The sequence below is a fragment of the Mustelus asterias genome, chromosome 9 (assembly GCF_964213995.1).
Source record: "Mustelus asterias chromosome 9, sMusAst1.hap1.1, whole genome shotgun sequence".
NCBI classification, from domain to species: domain Eukaryota; kingdom Metazoa; phylum Chordata; class Chondrichthyes; order Carcharhiniformes; family Triakidae; genus Mustelus; species Mustelus asterias.
This window is the reverse complement of record NC_135809.1, coordinates 123,387,928-123,400,950: the sequence shown is the minus strand read 5'-3', so window position 1 is coordinate 123,400,950 and position 13,023 is coordinate 123,387,928. Positions and strand designations below refer to the sequence as shown.

At 43.7% G+C, this 13,023-nt stretch overlaps 1 protein-coding gene across 1 annotated transcript in view; it reads right to left on the bottom strand.

Annotated features, from left to right (window-relative positions):
• Positions 1-12,695, bottom strand: part of LOC144498975 (uncharacterized) — a 39,638-nt gene extending 26,943 nt beyond the window's left edge. Inside the window, exons 1-4 of the mRNA XM_078220991.1 lie at positions 12,670-12,695; positions 2,739-2,862; positions 2,267-2,538; positions 1,356-1,417 (exon numbers count right to left, since the gene is read on the bottom strand). Of these exons, the coding sequence (XP_078077117.1) occupies positions 1,356-1,417; positions 2,267-2,538; positions 2,739-2,841 (437 nt within the window). The 5' untranslated portion in view covers positions 2,842-2,862; positions 12,670-12,695. The remainder of the gene's footprint in view (positions 1-1,355; positions 1,418-2,266; positions 2,539-2,738; positions 2,863-12,669) is intronic.
• Between the last annotated feature and the right edge of the window lie 328 nt (positions 12,696-13,023).

Here is a 13,023-nt window from a genome sequence, read left to right as displayed (position 1 = left end):
TCTGAGCGCAAGGGACGACACTTGTCTTTACTAACCCGTTTCTCTTTACATATTTATAGAATTTATATAACTTACGAAGCATGACAAGACCAAAGTACAGTCGTAGTGCTGAGCGTACTGATCTTGTTCTGAATCGAAATATTAATTTTTTTTTTTTAAAGTGCAGCTGACATTACAGCTTGGTCTCAGTAGGGTGCCAGGAATTATGTTAAGAGGAGCACAGAGCGGGAGGTGATGGCTTAGTGGTATTATCGCTAGACCATTAATCAAGAAAATCAGCTAATGTCCTGGGGACCTGCATTCAAATCTTACCACAACAGGTGGTGGAATTTGAATTCAATAATAAAATAAAAGTCTGGAATTAAGAACCTACTGATGACCATGAAACCATCGTCGGAAAAACCCATCTGGTTCACTAATGTCCTTTAGGGAAGGAAACCTGCCGTCCTTACCGGGTCTGGCCTACATGTGATTCCAGAACTACAGCAATGTGGTTGACTCTCAACTGCCCTCGAGCAACTAGGGATAGGCAATAAATTGTGGCCAGCCAGCAATGCCAATGTCGTTCCTTGTGGTGAGGATGCACCAACCTTACTCTCAACTATTGTCCGCCCAATTTGCTGAGTGGAAACGCGTCAGGTATGAACTTCAATTATGTGCCATTCAAAAGTTAGAAATTATTTTTTGTTTATTAAATAACGTTGCTATTTTCTTCTTCAAAGACTCCAGAGCAGATGAGCCGTCAAACTTGTAAAGATTGTGTCTTTGGCCCATGCTGAGTTCGCTGATCTAAGCAGGGGCATCTGTGGGGTGCTACAATTGGTCTCAGTGTCTCCACAATTGGGGAAAAAAAAGTTACCAAGGTTGCCACTGATCTGTTTTCTAGGCACTCCTGAAAAGGTGCGTGCGCGCTTTGGGCAAGAATAGGTTTGAGCTGAAGTGTGATTGGTTCCCGTAACTCAGAAATTTGCAGACACACTACTTTCAATATTTGCATGTTAATTACAGTCATTTGACTGAGGTACCACCCATCAAGAAATTAATATCTTTTGGAGAGGAGGGAAGAAAAATACCCTGAGGAATATTTATTAAATTTAGCAGAATATATGGGCTAAGTTAAACAGCTTCTTTGGAAAATTTCATTGAAAAGCAGCATAAACCAGTAAATTGCAATAGTTACTGAGTGAAGTAATTCCATATATTCCCCTAAGCAATAAAACCAGAGATCTCAAAATGGAGAGCATACTTTTGGGGACATCAATATTATTTGGTGGACAATAAGCAGAAAATTATAAACTGTAAAACAAAGCATTAAATACACTGTGTAATAAAAGAGAGACTGACTGTTAACTCACCTCATCCAGTTGCATTTAGATTCATCAAAGGCACCCGGTTTGACAAAATTTCTCTCCTGTACCTGTGAATTGAAAACTTTTTTGTACTGATGTATTTATAAAGGAAGCTATATGCTTTGACAAACATGTCATCTAACAGGCACTTCTTACAATGACCAGGATTGGGATTCCTGCTCTAGCTGAATTGTAAAACCACAGCATGTAACAACATCAAAACAGATTCAACACCAAAAGCAATGTCTGGCTGCCAATTACACTTCATGTTTAAGTTTATTTATTAGTCACAAGTAAAGTTTACATTAACACTGCAATGAAGTTACTGTGAAAATCCCCTCGTCGCCATACTCCAGCACCTGTTCGGGTACACTGAGGGAGAATTTAGCATGGCCAATGCACTTAACCAGCACGTCTTTCAGATTGTGGGAGGAAACCAGAGCTCCTGGAGGAAACCCACACAGACATGGGGAAAGCGTGCAAACTCCACACAGACAGTGATCCAAGCCGGGTCCCCGGCGGTGTTGTTTTCAGTTTATTGGATACCAGCTGCTGCTGAATAAAATGGCCATCATAATGCCCATTTGGTAATGAATAGATTCAATGGGAGGGAGATAGGGAATTAGCAGTAGTAAAAAGGTTGACAAAAAATAATCTATGCATGTGAACCTATCAACAACTGCATGCTTTGGTAATTACATTGTTAAGACAATTGTATTGTTAAAGAATGGTGATGATCATTGGCTCAACCTCCAAAAGAGTGTACGTAGACACAGCTGGAACAGCTGGGGTTGGGGCAACCATAAGGAGTTTGTAACTCTTTTGAGCTGTATGAAGAATAAACTTGCTAAAGGTAAAAGACAAGCTGTTGTATTATCACTCCATCATGTACTACTATTGATCTTAACAATACATACCATCTGGGAATATAGTTTTTCTGTAGAATCTTGTTCAACTGCAATCTGGCCTTCATACGGTCCAAACATCACACCTTTGGGTATGACCTTCGCAGTGCACCATACTCCAAGCCCTCCATCTCGATTGCCTGATGGTCCCACGGCAAGGCCATGAGGAATGGTGTAAAATGCTCTCAAAGGGGTGTCAATCTCAACGGGTGTGTCCGTGACAAACACCGGTGCCCCATGGACAACACAGCCATCCACAAAATACTCCTGGCAGTCTTCACAGACTAAGATAAACAAAAAAAAAATCCCTTCACATTTAGGAACTGTTTCTGAGAAAGAAGGAAATAATCTTCAGGATTGTCCCCAACAACAAACTAACTAAAGGTAAAGATGACATCCGTTAATTTTTTTTTTTAAAAACCTTAATGAGATTAAAAAGGGCTCTGTTTAACACAGCAGTTCTCCAAAATTAAGATTTACTTACATACGTTAACATTTTCACCACTGCTTTGCCGAGGAGTGCTTCTGTCTTTAGTTAGTTCCCTCAGAGTTACTGCCTGCATCTCCTCGGACTGATTTGAGTCCATATTTCCATCGAGTATCACTTCCTACAAGAATAAATTGGGGGTAGTTTAACAAATAGAGAAAGAGTCACATAAATCTCAGTTGTTAAAGACAAAATATGCACTCAGAAGCTCAATCACCATTTGACAAATCAAAAACCACACAGAAAAAAGCCCCAAACTCCAATGCCTAAACAAGAACTAGGAGCAGGAGTGGGCCATCTAGTCCCTCGAGCCTGCTCCGCCATTCAATAAGATCATGGCTGATCTTTTTGTGAAATCAGCTCCACTTACCCGCCCGCTCACCATAACCCTTAATTCCCGTATTGTTCAAAAATGTATCTATCCTTGCCTCAACTGCTTCACTGGGCAGGGAATTCCACAGATTCACAACCCTTTGGGTGAAGAGGTTCCTCCTCAACTCAGTCCTAAATCTGCTCCCCCTTATTTTGAGGCCATGTCCCCTAGTTCTAGTTTTATCTGCCAGTGGAAACAACATCCCTGTTTCTATCTTATCTATTCTCTTCATAAATAGCAGTGAAGCAAAGAAGTTGTAACCTCCTTCGATTTGATTTCCAAACCTGTGGCCCCTATCACCTTAGAAGGACAAGTCCTGCAGATGCATGGGAATACCAAGCCACAAACCATTCTGACTCAGGATTATATCGCTGTTCTTTCACTGCTGCTGGGTCCAAATATTAGAACTACTTTTCAAACAGCACTGTGGGTGTTCCTGCAGCTCATGGGACACAGTGGTTTAAGAAGGCATCTCAACACCACCTTCTCAAGGATAATTCAGGATGAACAATAAATGCTGGCCTTGCCAGCAATGCTCACATCCCATGAACAAATATATATTTTAAAAAACAGCCAGGACTCCATGTTGCTTTATGGTCACAAAAATGAATTAATTGGTCCCACCATTGCAGTCAATGAATGGCATTCACAATTCATTAGACTTCTCCTCATGTTTAATCTCCATGATATTTTGCACGGCAACTTGCTAAAGTGAGATGGAAACCATTTGGTGTTCTTTTCAGGGCATTGGGGATCTGAGTGACCAGGCAGGCAACTTTGCATCTTTGTTGGAGTTAATATTCTGGCATGGATAGAACAAAGAACAATACAGCACAGGAACAGGCCCTTCGCCCTCCAAGCCTGCGCCGCTCATGTGCCCACTAGACCATTCTTTTGTATCCCTCTATTCCCAGTCTGTTCATGTGGCTATCTAGATAAGTCTTAAACGATCCCAGCGTGAGCGCCTCAATCACCTTGCTTGGCAGTGCATTCCAGGCCCCCACCACCCTCTGTGCAAAATACGTCCCCCTGACATCGGTGTTGAACCTTGCCCCCCTCACCTTGAACCCGTGACCCCTTGTGTTCGTCACCTCCGACCTGGGAAAGAGTTTCCCACTGTTCACCCTATCTATGCCCTTCATAATTTCATACACCTCTATTAGGTCGCCCCTCGTCCTCCGTCTTTCCAGGGAGAACAACCCCAGTTGACCAACTAACACGGTGAAGTGGCACGGTGACACAGTGGTTAGCACTACTGCCTCAAAATGCCAGGGACCCGGGTTTGATTCCCGTGTCTGCATGGGTTTCCTCCGAGTGTTCTGGTTTCGAAAGGCGTGCTGGTTAGGTGCATTGGCCATGCTAAATTCTCCCTCAGTGTACCCAAACAGGTGCTGGAATGTGGCGACTAGGAGATTTTCACTGTAACTCATTGCAGTGTTAATATAAGCATACTTGTGACACTAATAAATAAACTTTAGGAACTTTAACAGGAAGCAGTGAGTAGCAATAAAGGGGCCTGGATGCAATAACCAGCGGAATTCCACAGAGATCATTGTTGGGACCGCAGCTCTTCACAATATATATTACTGATTTGGAGGAACAGTGTACTGTGGCCAAATCTGCACATGATACAAAGGTGGGAGGGAAGGCAAGCTGTAGGATATAAACAGTTTACAGAGAGATACTGATAGGTTAAGCAAGTGGGCAGAAAATTCGAAACAGGAATTCAACGTCGGAAAATGTGAAATTGTTCATTTTGGAAGAAAGAATGAGAAGGCGGATTATCATTTAAATGGAGAGAGACTACAGAAAGCTGTAGCACAAAGGGACATGAGGCTCCTTGTTCAAGAAACCCAGAAAGCTAGTACACTAGGTGCAAAAGGTAATAGGAAAGGCAAAGGGAATGCTGGCTTTTATTTCAAGGGGGCTGGAGTATAAAAGTAAAGAGGTGTTGCTGCAACTGTACAAAGTACATAAGAACATAAGAAATAGGAGCAGGAGTAGGCCATCTGGCCCTTCGAGCCTGCCCCGCCACTCAACAAGATCATGGCTGATCTGAAGTGAATCAGTTCCACTTACCTGCCTGCTCCCCATATCCCCTAATTCCCTTATCGATCAGAAAACTATCTACCCGTGATTTAAACATATTCAACGAGGAAGCCTCCACCACTTCAATGGGCAGAGAATTCCAGAGATTCACTACCCTCTGAGAGAAGAAGTTCCCCCTCAACTCTGTTCTGAACCGGCCCCCCCTTATTTTGAGGCTGTGCCCTCTAGTTCTGGTTTCCCTTCTAAGTGGAAAGAATCTCTCCACCTCTACCCTATCCAGCCCCTTCATTATCCTATATGTCTCTATAAGATCACCCCTCATCCTTCTAAAACTCCAACGAGTACAGACCCAATCTGTTTAATCTCTCCTCATAAGCTACACCCCTCATCTCCGGTATCAACCTGGTGAACCTTCTCTGCACTCCCTCCAAGGCCAATATATCCTTTCGCAAATAAGGGGACCAAAACTGCACAGTACTCCAGTTGCGGCCTCACCAGTGCCTTGTACAGTTGCAGCAAGACCTCCCTGCTTTTATATTCTATCCCCCTCGCGATAAAGGCCAACATTCCATTCGCCTTCTTGATCACCTGCTGCATCTGCAGACTGAGTTTTTGCGATTCGTGCACAAGGACCCCCAGGTCCCTCTGCACAGTCGCACGATGTAATTTTTCTCCATTTAAATAATATTCCAATTTACTATTATTTCTTCCAAAGTGGATAACCTCACATTTGCTAACATTATATTCCATCTGCCAGATCCTTGCCCACTCGCTCAGCCTATCCAAATCTCTCTGCAGACTTTCCGCGTCCTCCACGCAATTCGCTTTCCCACTCACCTTCGTGTCATCAGCAAACTTGAATACCCTAGATTCAGTCCCCTCCTCCAGATCATCTATGTAAATGGTAAACAATTGAGGCCCCAGCACCGATCCCTGCGGCACGCCACTGGTCACCAACTGCCAACCAGAAAAGCACCCATTTATCCCAACTCTCTGCTTCCTGTTAGATAGCCAATCCATGCCAACACCATACCCCTAACTCCGTGTACCCCAATCTTCTGCAGCAACCTTTTGTGAGGCACCTTATCGAACGCCTTCTGGAAATCTAAAAACACCACATCCACCGGTTCCCCTCTGTCAACCGCACTAGTGACATCTTCATAAAAGTCCAGTAGATTCGTCAAACACGACTTTCCCTTCATGAATCCATGCTGCGTCTGCTTGATCGAACCATTCTTATTCAGATGCTCTGTTATTTCCTCTTTAATAATGGACTCGAGCATCTTCCCAACTACGGACGTTAAGCTAACCGGCCTGTAGTTACCCACCTTTTGTCTACTTCCTTTTTTAAACAGCGACGTAACAGTAGCTGTTTTCCATGTACTCATGAGATCACATTTAGAATACTGTGTACAGTTTTGGTCCCCTTATTTAAGGAAAGATGTATCATTGGAGGCAGTACAGAGGAAGTTTACTAGGACGATCCCATGTATAGAGGGATTTCCATATGGGGAAAGATTAAACAGGTTGGGTAAATGTTGGAAGGACGTTTCTACTAATGGAAGAGTGTAGGACCAGAGGGCAGTCGCAGAAAAAGGGGATGCTCATTGAAAATGGAGTTGAGAACAAATTTCTTCTCTCAAGGAGTTGTGAATGCTACCGGGACTTGATGGTTTGAGTCATAAGGAGAGGCTGGATAGACTGGGACTTTTTTTCGCTGGAGTGTAGGAGGTTTAGGGGTGATCTTATAGAGGTCTATAAAATAATGAGGGGCGTAGATCAGCTAGTCAATATCTTTTCCCAAAGGTAGGGGAGTCTAAAACTAGAGGGCATAGGTTTAAGTGAGAGGGCAGAGATATAAAAGGGTCCAGAGGGGCAATTTTTTCACACAGAGGGTGGTAAGCATCTGGAACAAGCTGCCAGAGGTAGTAGTAGAGACGGGTACAATTTTGTCTTTTAAAAAGCGTTTAGGCAGTTACATGGGTAAGATGGGTATAGAGGGATATGGGCCAAACGCGGGCAATTGGGAGTAGCTTAGAGGTTAAAAAAAGGGCCGCCATGGATAAGTTGGGCCGAAGGGCCTGTTACCATGCTGTAAACCTCTATGACTCTATGAATCTTTGGAATTCTTTCCTCCAGGGAGTTGTGGAGGCGGAGTCCTTCAACATTTTCAAGGCTGAGATCGATATTTCATCACTAAGGGAATTAAGAGTTATGGAGATAAGGCAGGAAAGTGGACGTAGTGAGTGTTAGATCAGCTACGACCTTATTAACAGCCGGAGCAGGCTTAAGCAGTGAATAGCCTACTTCTGTTCCTATTTTCTATGGTCTCTTTAACTAACCAGACTGAAGAATTGTGAAATCAACAATGGAAGGTCTCAACAAGGAAGTATAACTCAGAATAGAGAATTTAATTTCAAATCAAGTACAGAAAGAAAAATAATTAGAGGGAAAGAAAGATTAGGTTAAAAGAGGGAAAAAAACAAAGATTTTTAAAATGTATACGTATCTCCAACAGCAATAAAAATGGGAAGGAATGAGATTCTACGCTTCATCTAATATAATACTGTCAATACAAGAACTTGTTGCTTGGAAGACAGTCACTTTTTAGTCAGTGAGTTACAATGGTCTGGATTGCATTCCTAAAAAGGTGGTGGAAGCGAATTCAACAAGGGGGGGGCAATTCTCCCAGAAGTATGTTAAGTGTCAAATTTGCGTAAAAACTGGAGTAAATCCCGCTGGTTTTCTCATCAGGAGTTTCACAATGAATCTCCCACACTCTGTGCATCACAGAATGCACAAGGGTGATCCATGTGAAAAATCAATAGGTGGGGGGCCTATTTCCTCTGGAGAGGCCGGCAGCATAGTGCTGAGTGGGCCACTGCACATGCGCCAATCTGTCAGCGCCGAGATCGGCATCTGCACTGTAGCCATGCACTGCCAGCCTCCCGATTGCTGGCCAGCTCAATCGCTGGCCAGTCCCGCAACCCCTGGCAGGCCCAGAGATGTCAGTCTCAGACCCACTAATGGTGTGTAAAATATTTTCAAATTAGAATTTAAATAAGTTATCTGCGCCAATTTCTGGCACGGAGCTGACGGTGCTGGAAATCTGGCTGCTGGAGACTCGCGGAGGCCATGGTGCCCAGCCGGGAGCTCACTAAACGGCCTCCGCTTGAGAATTGCCAATTGACCCCAACAACTTTCAGAAGGTCATTGGATCACAATTTAAAAAGGAAAAACTTAAAGCTATTGAAACAGGAAAGAAAAGGGACTCTCACAGAACAAACATGAGGACCAATGTTACAAATGGTGGACTGTGAAGTAAGATTCTATATCATACTCAGTGCACAGGCCTTGGGCAAAGGTCCAAATTAGAGACTGCTGCAAGTTTTACATTCAATGTGCTACCAACAAACCTTGCCTATAAATATTGCAAACAACAAACTCAATATTAACAGCACAGAGAGGGTCATTCCACTCTTTATAGTATCCTGTTGGGATAATAACTATGTACGCTGTGTGAAGTGTTGGCATCAAAGAAAATATAATCTGAAGCGTAGAGAAAAGAAACTGACGTTTTGTTACAAGTCCACAAACAAAATATAAAACGCTGACTTCGATAAATTTATAGCCTCAAGCGATTACTCTCACACTGGAAACTTCCAGACATTGTTTTTTTCTATTTGTTCTAAGGATATGAGCATCACTGGCTGTGCCAGCAATAATTCCACTTCCCTAACTGCCTTAGATCACTACAGGCCTTGTGGTGCAGATGCACCACAGTGCTGTTAAGTAGGAAGTTCCAGGATTTTGACCCAGTGACAGCGAAGGAACGATGATGCAAGTTCCAAGGCAGGATGGCATGTGACTTGAGCAGTCACTTGCAAGCAGTGGCACTGCCATCTAAGATTAACCATTCTGATATCACTATTTGCAGATCGGGGGTAACAAACATTCTCGGTCAGCATAGCAATAACTGAACAGCTCCCAGCGCAGGCGCGATGGGCTGAACAGCCTCTTTCTGCATCTTTAGTCTTCTATGATTCTATGGCAAGGGTATTTGGACATTTACATTTCATACAACAACATGCTCGTCACCTGAAATCACTAACAATGATTTTCCCAACTGGGAATTCAGAAGATAGAAAAGGAAAACAACTTGCGTGTTCATTAAATTTCCCTGGTATCTAAGGGACCAGGTTTATTGCAAGCAACAACTCTACAGGTTAAAGCATTGCTAGAATTATTTTTTTTAAACATTGGACAATGGAAATTATGATGTGGAGATGCCAGTGTTGGACTGGGATGGGCACGGTAAGAAATCTCACAACACTAGGTTAAAATCCAACAGCTTTATTTGGAATCACAAGCTTTCGGAGCGCTGCTCCTTCGCCACTCACCTGATGATGGAGCAGCGCTCCGAAAGCTCGTGCTATCAAACAAACCTGTTGGACTTTAACCTGCTGTTGTGAGACTTCTTACAATGGAAATTTGAATTGTATAAATAAACACCAATTTCTATTGTTACAGGTGTCCTGCTGACCATTTTGTTAAATGACAATCATTACTTTGTTCAAAGACTATAAACATTATTCAAAGGATATAAAATATGGTACAAATAGAATAAAAAACTATTGATCTTTTGCTTAAGTTTGCAGGTCAGTATTAGGTACCTGTACTAATTTATACAATCTTAATCCCCAAAGAAATTCATAAAATATGACAATATCTATTGTTTGATATTAGGTTAATCAAAAATTAACATCCATGACTTATACTAAATAAATGGCCTCCCCCCTCCAGCCCCAAGTCATTCACACAAACCTCAAAATTTGATTATTTTATAAGACCATAAAATGCAGGCCATTCGGCCCATCAAGTCTGTTCCACCATTCAATGAGAACATGACTGATCTGTTGTGATAATCCTCAACTCCATTTTCCCACTTTATCCCCATAACCTTTGATTCCCTTACTGATTATAAGACCATATTTATGACAAATCTTTCTGAACATTCTGTCCAGTGTGCAGATTTTTCAGGTTGCTTACATGCACTTCATTGGATAAAGTTAGTGATCCGAAACAGAAATCTTTCAAGCTTTTCACACTGATTTTCAAACCAGGTTATTTACCATCTTGCGAACGTTTCAAAGAATGGTTAAGAAATAAATAAGCCATCATTATTCATCCCAAGCCAAAGAGTGAAAATTTCCAATCAGGTGTTTGGATTATTTTGCTAATGACATACAACAAATACCACTGCATTTAAATGCAACTTTAAAGGCCCAAAGTAAAAGATGATCTACATGAATGTGGCACCATATTAATCTAGAATTACATCCCAAAGTACTTCATATCTAATTAATTACTTCTGAAGCGCAATCGCTACTGCTACATTGGTAAATTTATTCATTAGTGTCACAACTGGGCTTACTGGGAAAATCCCCTAATCACCACACTGTGACGCCTGTTTGGGTGCACTGAGAGAGAATTTAGCATGGCCAAAGCACCTAACCAGCACCTCTTTTGGACTGTGGGAGGAAACTGGAGCATTCAAAGGAAACCCATGCACGGAGATAACGTGCAAACTCCACACAGACAGTGACCCAAGCCAGGAACTAAACCCAGGTCCCTGGCTCTGTGAGGCAGCAGTGCTAACCACTGTGCCACCATGCCGCCCCAACGGCAAACAACTTACAACAAAAATAAAAAGGACTGAATTGCCAATTTGATCTATGTCAGTGAGAACATTTCCCACCCTCCTTCAAATGGTGCCATGGGATCTTATACAATTGAATAGTCAGGCAGAGTCTTCATTTGGCATCTCATCTGAATTATGAGAACTCTTGACATGGCACTGCAGTATAGTATTAGCTCACATTACACAGTCAGGTTCAGAACTAGTGTTCAAACCTAGAACATTCAGACTGAGACAAGACGACTCCCAATTAAGCTAAGCTATTACCCAAAATCATAATGAAGAACAAAATTAAGACACCTGTTAAAATCTCACTAATTTTAGACAAAATGAATGCTTCAATCCTTAGGTGGAAGGTGTACATTTTGGTTACCGAGTGACAGCAGAGGCAGGTTGGGCTAAAATGCACAACACCATCAAAAATATTACAGAACTCTCTCCCTCAAAAAGGCGAGAGAATAATTGCAGTTTTCAAGACTGAGATTAAGCGATTTTTGTAGGGCAAAGGTATCAAGAGATGTGGATCAAAAGTGGGTTTTGGTTGGATTACCAAACCTCCACAATTGGCTTAAAGTCCTTGGGATTGAAAAAAAATCTCATGAGCATTACTGCCAACAATCCAGAAGAAAAATCTCTAGGTGGATTTAAAAGAAATGTTTTTGAAGTCATTTTTTAGCAACCTCTCGTTGATAAATTATAACAAATATTGAGAGATGGTTGAGGTGGGGGAGATGGCCATTTTGACTAGACGGGAAGCATCAGCACACAAAACCTCTTGGAACACATCCAACCAGAGTTGCCGACCTGAGATTGAGTTATGAGTCTAAAGGAACAGTGGTGCAGTTTGGAGGGGCTGAATGGCCTCACTGCTGTTGCTATGAATCTACATCTTCTGTCTTGTGGATCCCAATTTTCCACAACTCATAGAATCCCTCCAGTGCAGCAGGCCATTCAGCCCATCGAGCTTGCACCGACAACAATCCCACCCAGGGCCTACCCTGTAACCCCACATATTTATCCTGCGAATCCCCCTGACACTAAGGTTCAATTTAGCATGGCCAGTCAACCTTGCCTGGACATTCTTGGACAGACGAATCTGACATGGTCTCCTACATTTTATGGGCATGTCCCTTACTTTGACTGTTTATCCTGCGCCCCTTTAAGGAATACCTTTTGTCTCTTATTTCTAAGCCCTCTATTCCGAGAATAGGGCAGTGAGCATACACTACTCCCCACCCACCCCACGATAGTCAGCAAGCCTTCCTCAAACCTGAACTGTTATGGTCTCTAACAAACCCCGCAGACCCCAACATTATGGCAGCGAACACCCACTCTGCAATGTTATGGCTGTGAGCACCCCTCCTCCTCCTTCCAACCCTGCAACGTCATGGTTGCTAACGACACCACCCTCTCCATCCCACCAACCCTGCACACACATTGTTGGTAGCACTTTCCCCCAGCACTCAACAGAACCCTCCCCCCCCCCCAACTCCATGGTTAAGTGTCCCTGAATCCATTTGGTCAGCTTGGGGTGTGGCTTTCCCTGCGCCCCTCCTGAGGTCTCCCACTCATCCTGATGGCCTCCCCCGCCCATCCCCATCACAGTGTGGTTGTGATCATCAGCAAGTTAGTGGCTTTGGGTGAGCTAACAGCTGGATGCAGACACACAGACAGACAGATCCATCTCCTCTCCCAGGCCAGCCTCCTCCCTTGGGAAGCCGATACCGCAGAGGCCCAGGTGCTGCACAACAAGCCTCCTGTCAATCACACACAACACACAGAGAAAACACCATTGCTCCATACGTCACCTCCCTGCGCCCAGCAGCCACCTCCTGCGCATGCGCAGTTGCGGCCAGCCGTTCACCCGGGGGGAGGAGAGCAGCGACGTCACAAAGCCCCGTTGGCGACTCCTTAACCAATTGGAACATCTCGCGCGGCGTCTGACGTGCTGCGGCGCGTGACGTAATGCGGCGCGTGACGTAAAGCGGCGCTCACCTGATCCGATGTCCACCCAGCCCCTTCCCGGGTGAGGGATTGCTAACGCAGGCGCAGTGCGGAGGAGGGAAGGGGGCGGGGCTCGGGGCTGGGGGCGGGGCTGCAGTGGCCCGCGGTGGAGCTGAGCAGCATTGCTACATTCACAACACTCAACACTGGACCGTCTC